Source organism: Dendrobates tinctorius, unplaced genomic scaffold (genome assembly GCF_039654945.1).
Source record: "Dendrobates tinctorius isolate UK_male_01 unplaced genomic scaffold, ASM3965494v1 ptg000322l, whole genome shotgun sequence".
Classification (NCBI taxonomy): Eukaryota; Metazoa; Chordata; class Amphibia; order Anura; family Dendrobatidae; genus Dendrobates; species Dendrobates tinctorius.
In genome coordinates, this window is record NW_027361989.1 from 1,567,430 (window position 1) to 1,579,397 (window position 11,968).

At 42.2% G+C, this 11,968-nt stretch overlaps 1 protein-coding gene across 1 annotated transcript; it reads left to right on the forward strand.

Moving 5' to 3' along the window:
* The first annotated feature begins 467 nt into the window (after positions 1-467).
* On the forward strand, positions 468-11,671 carry LOC141074015 (uncharacterized). The gene is made up of 2 exons (XM_073561529.1): positions 468-551; positions 10,261-11,671. Exon 2 carries the CDS (start codon positions 10,410-10,412, stop codon positions 11,616-11,618), a length of 1,209 nt encoding a protein of 402 aa, XP_073417630.1. The 5' UTR covers positions 468-551; positions 10,261-10,409; the 3' UTR covers positions 11,619-11,671.
* Positions 11,672-11,968: the final 297 nt, after the last annotated feature.

The window sequence follows — 11,968 nt, forward strand, 5'->3', positions numbered from 1 at the left end:
TGGAGGAGTGGGAGTATTTAGAAGGACACAGAGATCTGTACAAGGATGTCATGGAGGTTCCCCAGCCCCTCACATCACCAGGTAATAGATAGGACTAAATACACACGGCCTATAATTATCTGTATGTAGAGAATGAATTCAGTCCCTGTATGTGTTTCCTCCAGATCTATCCAGTAAGAGGACAACACCAGAGAGATGGCCCCGTCCTCTTCTTCCACAGGACTGGAAACAAGAAGATACCAGTGCTCCTCAGGATCATCAGGTAGATGGAGAGAAGGTGTCAGGAGATCTCCCCTATGATGTGTAGACGGCTGTGAAGGTCTTGTGCTCAGTCTTGTTTTATCCACCAGTATTATATGTTTTATACTTGTGTAATGAGAACGGTGGAGATGGCAGGATTAGAGCTGATCATAGATGGGACTTCTCCATCTGTCGGTGACTTTTACAATATTTGTTTCAGGGTGAAGATCTGACCCATATTAATACTACAGAGACATATGTGAGGGGTGATGAGTGGTGTAAAGAGGAGATTCCCACATATGACTACCCAGGTGAGTAGTAACCACTGAATGCAGAGAAGTCACAGATTCCTCTCAGTCACCGGCTGTGGCTGCTTTATCGGTGGTGTAGTCCGGCCGTATTACCATGATCACCATTTTGCCTCTAGACCACAACATTCTCCTCCACCCAAAACTGTTCAAATGACTTTGATACAGGAAAGATATATATCTTTGTACCGTGTTAGCCAGTAGATAGAAGAATATTTAGAATTGAGAGTCCTCAGTGGTTGATACCTTTTAATGGCTAACTGAAAAGATGGAAACACATTGCAAGCTTTTGAGACTCCTCAGGTCTCCTCATCAGGATATACTAATACAACATCTGAAAAATCACATATTTATACACAAAACAAAACAGAAATAATGCAATAGATAAGACAAGTGACATTTAGCAGAATTGTCATTATGGGAGAGGTATAAACATAAATATTGGAAGAGTTCATAGATAAGGAGTGTGAAAGTTTTATTGCCCTCTGATTGGGGTCTAGTTCTGTGTTGTGTGATGACCCCAGAAGGTCTGAAGAGCAAATTCCTTAATTGATGTAAAAAGACATAAATCCATGTGACACATTCATTCCTGCACTGAGTGTGTCAAAAGATGTCACAAATTTATACTCCCAGACCCTCCTGTCTCTCTGAGAGTTGAAGTTACCATTTAATACAAGTAATTTAATGTCCATCATGCTATGACCGGGGATACAAAAATGTTTGCCACAGGTAGATCCCTTCTTTTTTCTCTTATTGTGTGGCGATGAGAATTCATCCTTATTCTCAGTTTTTGCCCGGTCTCCCCCACATACAGACCCCCAGTTGGACATTTAGTACAAATAATTAAGTACACCCCATTAGATGTGATGCAGGTGAAAGTACCTGGGATCTTGTAGTCCTGATGTGAGGTGGGGATCTTTATCTTGCCCGTGGTTATTATAAATGGACAGGCTTTACATTTTTTCTGGTTGCAAGGAAAGGTTCCTGCAGCTGTTGAGGACAGGGAGCTTCTGACAATGACGCTTCTTAGATTAGGGGGCTGCCTAAAACACAGTAGTGGGGGGTCTGGAAACATGGATTGTAATCGTTCATCTTTTTGTAGTAAAGGTTGTAATTTCCGTGCCGCTCCCCTTAGCTCCTCCAGATTTGGGTTGTAGGTGACCACTAGAGGCTCCCGGTTATTCTCTTCTTTAGCTTTGTAATGTGGCAGGTGATTCCTTGATATTCTGGTGGCTCTTGTAATTTGGTTTTCAATTGTTCTTGGATGGTAGCCCTGACTCAAAAAGGTCTTTCTGAGGCGACCAAGGTGTTTGTCTCTATCCATGGGGTTGGAACATACGTTATATGTTATATATTGTTAACGTATGATATTCCGATCACGCTCAGTAATGCAATACAATGAGTGCGTGGAAAACACCGGACTGCACTCCGATGACATAATGGAGAAGCGTTTGTTCTCCATCTTTTCCTCAGTGTTCTCTGATTTTCTCATCCTAGACAATCGGACCACACTGTGCTGACACTCGGGTCAGATCCTGATCCAAGTGTCAGCTGTACAGTAGAATTGGCCGATTCTCTCAGATCAGGGAATATATATGGCCGTCTGCATTGGCCCTTAGAAGTCCATACAATCACAAAATTGGCGCAAAAAGCATGAATCCATGCATAAATAATACACCACAGAATCATATTATTACTTTTGTGGTAACAACAAATGTTGACCCCACACAATAGTGTATACTTGTTAAAAATTTATATTTTATTGCACAAAAAGACACAAAAATATATACACAGGAAAAGTGATGGAACATAACACCAAACACCAAAATTCACCAAAGAAAAAGTAAGGGGGTAAAAGAACAATGCACCTGATATCCTACAGATCATCACCTTGCAATGGTAAAACATTTGCTGGCCACATCATTTGTATTATGACATTTCATTGCTGCATAAAAGCAGCTATATCCAATTATCCCAAAAATGAACCTCAATTGAGGTAAAATTAATGCCGGTGAATATAATAAAGGCTAGACAATTCTATACCTGTAAATGCGGGTGGAGATGCCTGGACGTCCCTCGACCCCAACGCGCGTTTCGCACTGCTTCTTCGGGAGGCGTGTCAGGGCAGGGGGAGATCCGATTTATATACCAGTACCACGTGTGCATAATCATTAAAAGTTGCGCAAACCTGCGTTCACTATGTCCACCATAATAGATCTCTACTGGCGCCTGCGCAGAAAACAATTGTACCGTTGTGGGGGATCAGTGGTGGCGCCTGCGCAGCATAGGTCTATAGTCACTATACCAAATGATCAGCTGCGCCTGCGTGCGATGAACACCAAAGGTCCTGCTCAAATCCCAATACTGAGGTGTTTATGACGCATGCGCTGCATCACGTGGGACATAGAGTCCAATGGGAATAATACTTTGCGGTCACATGATAAGGCATCGCCAGGTCCTATGTGGAGATGTGCGCACCTAATTCATGAACAGACCGCTTTGCATTTTCCACCGTCCCCGTATACCACGCACGCGTGCTACCACAAATGGGTGGGCATGAAATAACACGACCACAATTCCATCATATCATATTAGTGAATACATAGCTATAATAAAGTGACGGTGCAATTAAAGTATCAATCAGTAAATCGATAAAAGAGCTATGTCCAAATATTCATATCTAGTGCAAACATGAACTTGATTATGATATTCCAATGCCCTGTCAATATCAAAAAAGTATATATAACGTTTATACGCTGTACTAGGGTTAACCAATACATTTGTTATTAATATCACATGATAATATTCCTCAGCAATATCAGACTTTTGATTATAGTATTTAACTGACCTGACAATATCAAAAACTATACATAATATTTGAATGCCGTACTAGAATGGTATTATTAATATCGCATAGCGGTATCACTCAGCAACATCACCACTCAAGTGCAAAGCACAAGAGATGATAATGTCACACAAGGCGTCACTGCTGCGGTGTCAACCAAAAACAGCATAACAAAAGATCTCATGGTCATCTCATATCCATAATGGCATCCATCCATCTATTAGTGCAGGACAACGAAACCCCATCGTAAAAAATCCTCTTCATGATCCCATCTGAGGAAAGATGCACATCATTCTGCGATATGAACAGGAGTGGAGGCAGGAGTACTAAACATAAAAATAAATAAAATTAAAGAGAGACACACAAACTAATTGACACATTAAAACCCCCTACCCTCAAAGTAACCACCCCTAAAGTTATCAGAGATAAGCGCTAAAGCCAGAGCTTTCATCTAGACCCTGGGGTGTGAGGGTCCCCAGCCTATAAATCCATTGACATTCTTTTTTGGCCAGTATTTTAGACACATCCCCCCCCTCTAGGGCCAAGGGTCACCTGTTGTGAGTTCATTTTTCCCTTCACTGGTGAGGTCTGATGAACTCCCTCCTCTGGTGAAGGAAGGTAGTGAGACTGATTACCAAACACCTGGGCAGCTAGATGATGACTGGATGGCTGGAATTGACAACTGGATATAAGGCAGCCGACGCCCTTCTGCCTTGCTGGTGATCCTGCTGGATTCTTGGAGACCAGTCTGATTCCTGCGTCTCAAAGCTAAGTTTTTCTGCTCTGCTTTGTACACTTCAGTTTTGTTTTTGTTTTGCCTTGTTTTTTGGGAGTTCTGCCATCCCCGGCCGGGGGTGAGCTGAATTCCATTTTTGTCTCTGATCTGTTGATCTTTTGCTCTGTCTTCAGAATATACCTGAGTGCTGATATAGTCTTTTGAAGCCTAGCGACTTCAGGGCCTGTTTTCCTATCAGTCGGTTGGCACATTTTGGATAGGGTTTTTGCGGATGGCAGACAGCGGCTTTCCTATCCTGTCCTATTTAGTTAGCTTGGGCCCCATCATTTGCTCAACCTATCTTTCTATCTGTGTTAGTGTTTTCATCTTGCTTCACCGTCATTATATGTTGGGGGCTGCCTATTGCTTTGGGGTCTGCTCTGGGGCAGTTTAGATTTCCCTTTCTGTCTTTAGGCTATGTAGTTCTCCGGCTGTGATCGAGGGGTCTAGGGCACCGTAGGAACCCCCCACGGCTACTGCTAGTTGTTGTGGATAGGTTCAGGGGTCTGCAATCCGATAGCTGCCAACCTCTCTGGTTTTTCTGGACTTAGCTAGTATTTTGTTTTTTCCTCCTTTGGTGACTCATCATAACACATAACACCATATCAATCCCCTTCACCTTAAACAGTCTAGAATTACATTGATGGTACTTCCTGAAATGCCTAGGAAGGGTCTTTAGAGAGCTGATGACAGTGGCTGTTTTAGCTTTCTGAATGTCTAAACAGTGCTCACGGTCACGAACTTTGAGCTCATGACTGCATACCTATGCAAATTTTTCCACAGGGACACTCTGCATAATACACAACCCCCTTATATGAACAGGTGATATTGACCATACTGTCAAATTTTCTAGACTGGTCAAAGTTAGAGAAACTAAAGCCCTTTTTCATATTAGCACAACCCTTGCAAAACCCGCAAGGGAAAAACACCTTACGTTCTGAGTTTTTCTTATTTTTTTCTTTTCTTTTGGGGTCATATGCACTGTGGACCAATATATCCCGCAGGTTGGGGGCCCTTCTTGCCACAAAAGATGGTGCATCTGGCAAGCATTGTTTAAGAATGGGATCAGTGAGAAGGATTTTCCAGTGTTTGTCAATAATCCCTCTCAATTCCGGCCACCTTATAATTGGTTATAATTGTTATAATTGGTAATAAACCTTACCTGCTTGCCCCCCTCATCACACGACACCAGGGGCTGATTTTTGTGAAGAAGTGATTCTCTTGGCGTATTTTTGGCTCTATTATATCTTCGATCTTGGAACCGTTTTTTAAGAATACTGGATTGTTCCTCAAACTGAGGATCTTCCGAACAAATCCTCCTGATACACAGAAACTAGCCAATTGGTATGCCTTGAATTGTTGATTTAGGATGAGCGGAGGACGCATGCAGTAAGGAATTAGTTGATGTTGGTTTACGAAAAACCGTGGTAGACAAACTTCCATCAGGGAGCACTGAAATGGATAAATCCAAGAAATCGATCTTTCGTCCAAATTTATAAGAGAGTCTGATATTTTGATCGTTATCATTAAGTGCATTCATAAATGTCTCAAGGTCCACAACTGGACCCTCCCAGATGAACAAAATATCATTGATATAACGAATCCAGTTGTGGACCCGATCAACATTAGGGATCTCCTCACCTTGGAAGATGGATCATTCCCAGGCCCCCATAAACAAATTTGCATAAGAGGGGGCGCACGAGGCCCCCATTGCTGTTCCTCTTTGCTGCAAAAATATCTTCCCATCGAAAGTGAAGGCATTATGAGTAAGGATAAACCTCAACAGTTTCAAGATAAAGGAGGACATATCTCCATTCAAGTTACTATGACTCAAATATTTCTCTACTGCCTTCAATCCGTCTGAATGACCGATAGAAGAATATAATGCCTCCATATCTGCGGTGACAAGTACCGTTTCCTCAGTAAGTTGAATGCTCTCCAAATGACCCTAAGCTGCGTTAGTGTCTTTAATAAAAGAGGGCAGTTGTGTCACAAGAGGTTTCAAAAAGTGATCCACAATATCACACGCTATTTCACAAAGGCCATCATTAGCTGCAATAATCGGCCTCCCAGGTGGATTAAGGGGGTCCTTATGCACCTTTGGAATTAAATAAAAGGTCGCAAGCTTGGGACAACATTTTTCATAAATCCTTAGAAATCCATGTAGCCGCACACTCCGGTCCAAGTGCCGGTTGCAGTGCCGGGTGTTGTTTCTCGCATCACACACCCTAGTGTGACCCCGGCCTTAGAATGATTCTTGTACTCAGCGTTTGCAGGGTGCTGTAGCCTAGTGTTTGTATCTAGGGTATGTGCACACAGTTTTATTTCAGGGGCAGAGCTGCTTCAGGAAAGTGTCTCCAGTCTTTTACCTGAAGGCGCCATGTCTTTTGTGCCACCGGCGTCTTTTCTCGATAGTTTCTATTATAGTTGCAGGTGACAGAATGTGCTACTTGTATTAATGGCCTCAGTTTCCAAGCACTGAAGCAGATAAAAGACGTAACAGACGGAGCGGGTACAGCAATGTGGTTTTCCATTGCCGTGCACTAAGTTCATGTTTAGCGGCAGGTTTGTGGCGCTTCTTCAATCCGCCTGACAAAGATGTGTGTACATCCCCTTACCTTGGTTCTGCAGCCACAAAATACAGGCATCCCAGCATGAAAGCCATCTGTCCAATCTCTGCTGCTTCTATAAGGAAGGCAAGGCAGCGATAACCTGGTTAATGAGTCACTACACATGGGCCGGTGATGGGTGCGGCCCCCAGACGGGAACTTTAGTGATTTTCACGTTTGAAAAAACTAAATGAATGAAAATCTTCTCCTGTACATCACAGTGTTAATCCGCGCAGAGTGTGCACTGGGGCGATCTATGTGGGGTCTGTGATCGGCGCAGGTTCAGAGACTTGTGGAGGGGATTGTGTCTGTGACAACGATAAAAAATGAAAATGTCTCTGATTTTTATTTGGGGAGACACAGTCTCAAAGAACATGAGCCTGTGAGCAGCACCATAGACTATAATGGAAGAGAACTAATGAAAACCACAGACAGAACATGGACGTGAGAAACGGCCGTCTGACTGAGACTTTCCGGTCATTACTGTGCTCCAGCATGTCCACAACCACCGACCAGCCATATACACGTCAGTCATTGTCCTCTACGGCCTGTTCACACAGGAGGACGCACTTCTCTGTGCACACAGCGACTGGTAATTTGTTCTGTGCACGTAGACTGTCCTGTTCTCAGGAGCGCATGTCCTGTTTACCCCGAGCAATGTGCCACCAAGAACCTGGATTTTTAAGCCGTGACTAATAATCATTTTTCCTTCCATCAGGTGATTACTGACCTATTGAAATGAGCCGATAATCAGGAAGCCGCGCTCTTACAATCCCACATTTCATGATTATTGGCCCATCTAAAGTGGCCATAATTCAGTGGCTGTCAGCCCTGCAGATCACAACACTAAACGTTGTGATTGTAGGCCGCGGACCTGTATTAGACTATCTAGAGAGCAAGATTACAGAGGGTACAAGACGTGGGCCTGTGGTCTTACAAATGCCAGGGCTGAATTTCACTCCCAGTCCGGCCCTGGTTACACGGAAAATAAAGACACAGCCAGAATAAAGTCTTTTATTAGAAATAAAACAAAACACAGTTTTCCTTTTTTATTTAAAAATATCAAACACCGTTATACTCACCTAACGGCTATTTCCACCGGAGACCTCGCTCTCCTGTAATAAAAATAAAATACAACAATATACCATATCTGTCTGTCGCTCTATCCCACGCCATAATCCATGTCTGGGGGATAATTAGTTTTCAACCTGGACGGTGCCAAGATGCAACCATGCAGGCAGAGAACCACTGGTGAATGAGCTGCTGCAAGCGCAGCATCATTGACCAGCAGTGACATCATCGAGGTTTCCAGCCAGGCTGAACTGCAGTGACCTCAGGACTGTGGGAAATAGCCAGTGATGAGGTCACCACAGTTCAAGCTAAGTCACTTCACAGCAGATCACCGTGAGAATTCTGTTTGTTATTTTTTAGTAAAAAACAAAAACTGCGTTTTGTTTTATTTCTAATAAAAGACTTTATTCTGACTGTGTCTTTATTTACCATATAACTATAGGATTAGTAATGGAGAGGTGTCTTCTAGACACCTCTTCATTACTAAGCTGTGGGCTTGATGTCACCTGTCAATACAAGGGTGATATCAACCCCACAAATATGAACCCCACTTGCCATCACTATAAGGCAAGTGGGAAGACCCGGGCAAAGCACCAGAATTGGCGCATCTAATAGATGCGTCTTTTCTGGGCAGCTGCAGGCTGCTATTTTTAGCCTGGGAATACCAGCCCCCAGTTTTCAGCTTTAGCGAGGCTGGTAGCCAAATAGGAAAAAAATGGATCTTAAAAATTATTTTCCAGCTTCGCACTATACCCTACATACGTTTGTACACTACTGTCTGGGCACATGGCAGTGTTCAGAAGGGAAGGAGCGCCATTTAGCTATTTGAATGCAGATCGAGCTGGAATAGTTTGCAGACACAATGTATTCGGAGCACTGTTCGTGGTCACCTGGCAGCTCAAAAGATGTCCACCATGAACATTCTTGGCTCTAATAGCTGTCTACAAATATCTAAAGGGCTGTCACATTGTAGAAGGATCAACTTTATTCTCATTTGCACAAGGAAAGACTAGAAGCAATGGGATGAAACTGAATGGGAGGAGACACAGATTAGATATTAGAAAAAACTTTTTGATAGTTAGAGTGATCAATGAGTGGAACAGGCTGCCACGAGAAGTGGTGAGTTCTCCTTCAATGGAAGTCTTCAAACAGAGGCTGGACAGACATCTGACTGGGATGATTTAGCGAATCCTGCTTTGAGCAGGGGGTTGGACCAGATGGCCCAGGAGGTCCCTTCCAACTCTATGATTCTATGATTCTATCTTCTCTGCTTTCCATATCCCAAGGATTGCCTTGCTTAACGCCCTTTAACATCCTCACATGGAATCTAGACTTACACAGGGACCCCTTGACTTGGACCATGGTGTTACCTGCTATTCTGTGGTGTTAGATGGCAAGAAGAATAGTCAGGTAGCTGGGTCAGAACCAGAAGGACAGAATACAGAATCAGAAGACACAAGAGTAGTCAGTAAACGGGCCACGGTCACAGCAGGAAACAAATGCACAAGCCGCAAGCTGAGCACAGAGGACTGAACCAGAGGAGAACAGCGCTGTATCTGGCAGATTCCGGCCATGTGCTTTGCGCTTTAGTAGGGTGTGGTACTTTCCAATTGGCTGAAGTAGGGAGCAGATTACTCCAGCTGGGCAGCAGGAACAGATCCCAGATGAGATTGGACACACCATATGCAGAAGCCCTAATATAACTAAATGACAGAAAACCAGAATAGTAGAAATCCCCATAAAGTGATTCCATTTTATAAATTAATTCACTGAGGGTTATAATCCTTAGGAGGAGTGAATATTTTGACGCCACAGCCACTTTCTGGAAATTAACACGCAGTGGATGTTGGAGAGTGAAAATTACACATTTGCCATTTTATTACCCAGCACATAGTGCCCAGATTGTGCTCCAGGAGACACCGCAAATTAAGTGGGTTCTTCTCACTATAATATTGCTAAATACAGGGATCCTAAATGTTGTTTGCGCACACTGCAAGACTCCGAAGTGAGAGCGGATTTTGCTGGATTGGTTTATAGAAACCTTGTTGCTTTTCAACAGCCTTTGAGCCACTAATAGTGTGGGAACCTCTTTTTCCATTGACAGATGATGGACCTGAGTGGGGACTTGTTTTTTGTGAGATGAGAATTGGTATTATTTTCGTCTACATAACATTGATTGGTTTCTTTATATTTGATATTTGGGAGGCAGAATGAACAAACAGTTGAACACCACACACTACTGGTTCATCCAACAAGGTTTTCTATTAGACTGTGAACTGTCATTGTCTTGGTAAATAATTAAAGTTTTTTTACATAAACTGTCCACAAAAATGGCAAGCTAAGCAGAAATGTTCAAAAATATAAAACTCAAGGATATTTTATTAAAAAGTAATATTTTTTTTATCTTAGCAGATGAGTGTACCAGGAGATCAGAGGGACAGCTGACATCTTCAACTTTTAAATCAGATGATCTTGAGATCCTACAAGATACAACTGAAGTAATTGCTATTACTCCAGATATACCATCATCTATTCACAGCAAAGATCTGTCATTTGATTCTATGAAACAGGTCCCATCTTCTGACTCATTACCGATTATAAAGGAAAATCAAAGTCACAAAAGAGGCATTAAAAAACAAACTGCTTCTAAAGTAAAGAAGTCATTTTCATGTTCAGAATGTGGGAAATATTTTACACGGAAATCATGTTTTGTTACTCACCATAGAACTCACACAGGGGAGAAGCCCTTTTCCTGTTCAGAATGTGGAAAATGTTTTAACCAGAAATGGAATCTTGTTAGACACCAAATAACTCACACAGGGGAGAAGCCTTTTTCATGTTCAGAATGTGGGAAGTGTTTTAATCTTAACTCAAAATTGGTTAGGCACCAGAGAGCTCACACAGGGGAGAAGCCTTTTTCTTGTTCAGAATGTGAGAAATGTTTTAATCAGAAATCAGACTTTGTTGTTCACCAGAGAATTCACACAGGAGAGAAGCCTTTTTCATGTTCAGAATGTAGGAAATGTTTTAAACAGAAATCAGAACTTGTTACTCACCAGAGAATTCACACAGGGGAGAAGCCTTTTTTCTGTTCAGAATGTGAGAAATGTTTTAATCAGAAATCAGACCTTGTTGTTCACCAGAGAACTCACACAGGAGAGAAGCCTTTTTCATGTTCAGAATGTGGGAAATGTTTTAATCTTAACTCAAAATTGGTTAGGCACCAGAGGACTCACACAGGGGAGAAGCCTTTTTCCTGTTCAGAATGTGAGAAATATTTTATTCAGAAATCAGACCTTGATGCTCACCAGAGAATTCACACAGGGGAGAAGCCTTTTTCATGTTCAGAATGTGAGAAATGTTTTAATCATAACTCAAAATTGGTTAGGCACCAGAGGACTCACACAGGGGAGAAGCCTTTTTCCTGTTCAGAATGTTTGAAATGTTTTATCCAGAAATCAGATTTAGTTAAGCACCAGAGAACCCACACAGGGGAGAAGCCTTTTTCCTGTTCAGAATGTTTGAAATGTTTTATCCAGAAATCAGATTTAGTTAAGCACCAGAGAACCCACACAGGGGAGAAGCCTTTTTCATGTTTAGAATGTGGGAAATGTTTTATCTGGAAAACGCATATTGATGGTCACCAGAGAGCAAACACAGGGGAGAAGCCTTTTTCCTGTTCAGAATGTGGGAAATATTTTAACTGGAAAGAGCATTTTGTAAGACATCAGAGCAGTCACACAGAGGAGAAACCTTTTACATTTTCTTAATGTGGGAAATATTTTACTCGGAAATCAACTGTTAATAAACATCAGAGACGTCACATAGGGGAGAAGCCTTTTTTTGTTCAGAATGTTGGAATCATTTTAACCAAAATTACATCATCTTAAAGGGGTTTTCTCTTGTCATTCCTCTTGTTTGCTGACAAAAAGATAAAATTAAACTTTATTACTTCCAAATGTAAAACTATACCAATAATTCACCCCCTGAAGGTTAGTCAATAGGCGACTAATAGAAAAAACATATATCCCACATCTCAGTATATAGGGTGAGGTGACGTATACACACTCACTCTCCAAGCCTCTCATTTCTATGCGTTTCATCGTCCTCTCCAAAGACG